General features: G+C 36.4%; 1 protein-coding gene across 1 annotated transcript; it reads right to left on the minus strand.

The window, feature by feature from the left end:
- Nucleotides 1-27: 27 nt before the first annotated feature.
- LOC107580030 (ral guanine nucleotide dissociation stimulator-like 1) lies at nt 28-2,804 on the minus strand (the record flags this gene model as incomplete). The annotated part of the gene is made up of 7 exons (XM_016265785.1): nt 2,790-2,804; nt 2,391-2,477; nt 2,247-2,279; nt 2,004-2,125; nt 1,734-1,829; nt 1,477-1,612; nt 28-288 (listed from the first exon to the last, which is right to left on the minus strand). Coding segments are annotated over exons 1-7 (750 nt in total), but the record flags the coding sequence as incomplete, so codon positions are not given.
- Between the last annotated feature and the right edge of the window lie 75 nt (nt 2,805-2,879).

The following is a 2,879-nucleotide window of genomic DNA, read 5'->3' on the forward strand; positions in this document are numbered from 1 at the left end:
AATCACCAAATATTAAAGCCAACTTACCAAAATACTTTTATAAACATTTCCGTTGTTGCCAAATTCCACACTGACTCTGACAATACAAGAATCGGCGACCTGCTTGTTGTACATGGGATGTTTGAGAGAAGGAGAGGATGATGAAGATGATGCAGATGAAGTAGGGGAGGGGCTGTCGGGGTTCAGGGCGGACAGATCCGTCTGTAGACATCTTCGAAAAGAGCTGGGCGGAGTCGGAGAGGAGCTGGGTGTGTCTACTGAGGTGTCCTGACAGGATACGGATGGTGACTGTGAATGAGGGAATGGAGAAAGACTATTTACCTCAACAAACCTAATTATCTGTAAGAATTCTGTTAAGAGCATAGCACGGGTTTTTCATATATAATTTAAGTGGCAACTGACCATATGAAGTGTATCAGATAGCTTAATCTTTCATAAGTATATTTCTTTTAGGTGTTCAGCAACACAGATTGCAAGCGATAAATACTTTGGTAAATGATATGTGGAATGTAAAACATCACCGACTGGCGGTGTTGTTATCTAATACACTGTGTTCTGTCAACTTAACTGAAGCTCTGTGTTGATTGTGCAAACATGAACTACTTTGTGACTGCAAGATTAAGGTGAAACAAACAAGTCACAAACAACCGAATGGATTTTAATAACCCAAAGGCCTCAGTAAAAACAAATAGTCAAAATAGGTTTAGAGATAATATTAAACCTGTCAGATTTAGGCCTACTGATTTAGTACAATTGATTACAAATTAATAATGCAATAAACAAAAGTAACATTTAATTAAACCCGCTGCCCCGCATGCACTGAACAACACTGAAAACTCAGCAAGATGTCATGCAACAGCTAAAGACTGACTTAAGTCTGACGCAGGTATACAGTGTTATTTTAGTATTATTTATATACTATTACAGTATTAATATTTTTAATTAACTTTTATTTTTATATTTTCATTTTAGTTTTAAGTTTTAGCAATTTTGCTTTTGTCATTTTTTTATATTTCTATATAGCCTGTTTTTAAGTTCTTCATTACATATTAAATGTATTTATTCATTTTGCTTAATTTCAATTACCAAAAGAACTATTTTTTACAGTTTTAGTAAATAATAACAACACTGAATCTGAGAATGAAGTCTGTGTGAACAGCTCCTACATCTACGTCAGACATATTGACAAAATCAAAATGATTGCAAATTGGATTTATGGACAATATGGAAATAAAACCATAAATATACTGACATTTTTTGTCAGTTGTTTTGCTTTATATAATGTAATGTCTCTGCAAATATAAGTCATTATGTTCTGCTGATGGATTCATCATATCATAATTAATTTGAATAAATACTTTATTCGATTGACAGCCTAAACTTTTTTTAAAAGAACAAAATATTGTAACATCTATAGAGTATATGAGGTAGTAAATAACAAAAAAAGTCTGCAGCTCTGGTCTACAGTTTTGTTACCTGTATTTTGTATCTAAGTGGTGAGAGGTTGGGGCTGCTCAGATCGTCCATCTCTGAGCCACTGGAGCCAGAGGATGATACACTGATCTGATCAGCAAAAGTCTTCTTTGAGAGGTTCTCACTGCCAGACAGCAATCTGCAGTGAGCAGAAGAGAAACATATGTCACAGAAACACAAGTTAGCAAAATGTCTTTTTACTTTTAGAATAGTCTGGGTCCACAAATTGCGTTGAAACTGCATCTCAAAACAACACTCACAAGGTCAGTTTCTTGGTGATGAGCCGGTGGCTCCAGGGGTTGGGAGAGCTGGGACAGTGGTCAACTGGTGGCTCCAGTTCTCTTGACAACTCATAGCTAATGAGAAAGAAAGACTAACAGTTGATATCTAAATATCGGAGATGCTGATCTTCTGAAGTTCCCAAAGTACCACTGCCATGAATTCATATTTCTTTTCATTTCAACCAACATTGTTAGCAGGAAATTGATCAAACTGAATATAATCATCAAAATGTGCAAGAGGTGCCTCACCTCTTCTGATCAGAAAGAGGTATGCTGCTGTTGATCCAGGAAATGATGCGAGGATGTGATTGGAGATTGTACTGAGCACATGACGCCTGCAGCTGCCTGATCTGAGACAGAATCTCAAACTCCTGAACGCAGAAAGGAATGGAGAAACACACATCAGCACTCTTGACACACTAGCATTTGGTATAAAACCTAGTGAGCTTCTTTTCATTGAAACAATATGAAGGCTACAGTGATTGTACTTACTTTTCTGCGCTTCTCAAAGTTGATGAGACCCCCCTGTGAGCACAGAGAGTTTATCATTTAAACAAAGAAACGTCAGTGTGGGAAATGAAACAAAAAAAAACAACTATGTATATGACATATATTAAGGTCAGAAAAAATTCTCACCTCTACATTGTCACGTAGTGCTGTGTCCAGCATGGTGAGAACGGTCAGATAAGTGCCCAGGTACGGCACCTCACCACTGGAGGGGGTCTGTCAGAAAAACAAAATTGTCAGGCAAAAATACAGTAACAGTTTGGGGTCGGTCAAGATTTTTTTATGTTTTTGTCTCTTATGCTCACCAAGGCTGAATTTACATGATTTAAAAAAATACAGTAAAATCAGTAATATTGTTAAATATTATTACAATTTAAAAGAACGGTTCTCTATTCTAATATATTTTTAAATGTCATTTGAGCACACGCATCTTTTCCAAAAAAGCTAAAAGTGATTTATGCTGAGCATAAATATCTCAGTTAGAGGAACACGCTGTCTTTACTGGTGATACAAGCAACCCCGTCATACTGTGTCAGCTAGCATTACGGTAATACCCTTTTGGGTCTTTTAATGAATGAGTTGGCAGATTCAGATTTAGACAGATTTTCATATCGAAAA

The sequence above is a fragment of the Sinocyclocheilus grahami genome, unplaced genomic scaffold, assembly GCF_001515645.1.
Source record: "Sinocyclocheilus grahami isolate Dianchi unplaced genomic scaffold, SAMN03320097.WGS_v1.1 scaffold23378.1, whole genome shotgun sequence".
Lineage (NCBI taxonomy): Eukaryota > Metazoa > Chordata > Actinopteri > Cypriniformes > Cyprinidae > Sinocyclocheilus > Sinocyclocheilus grahami.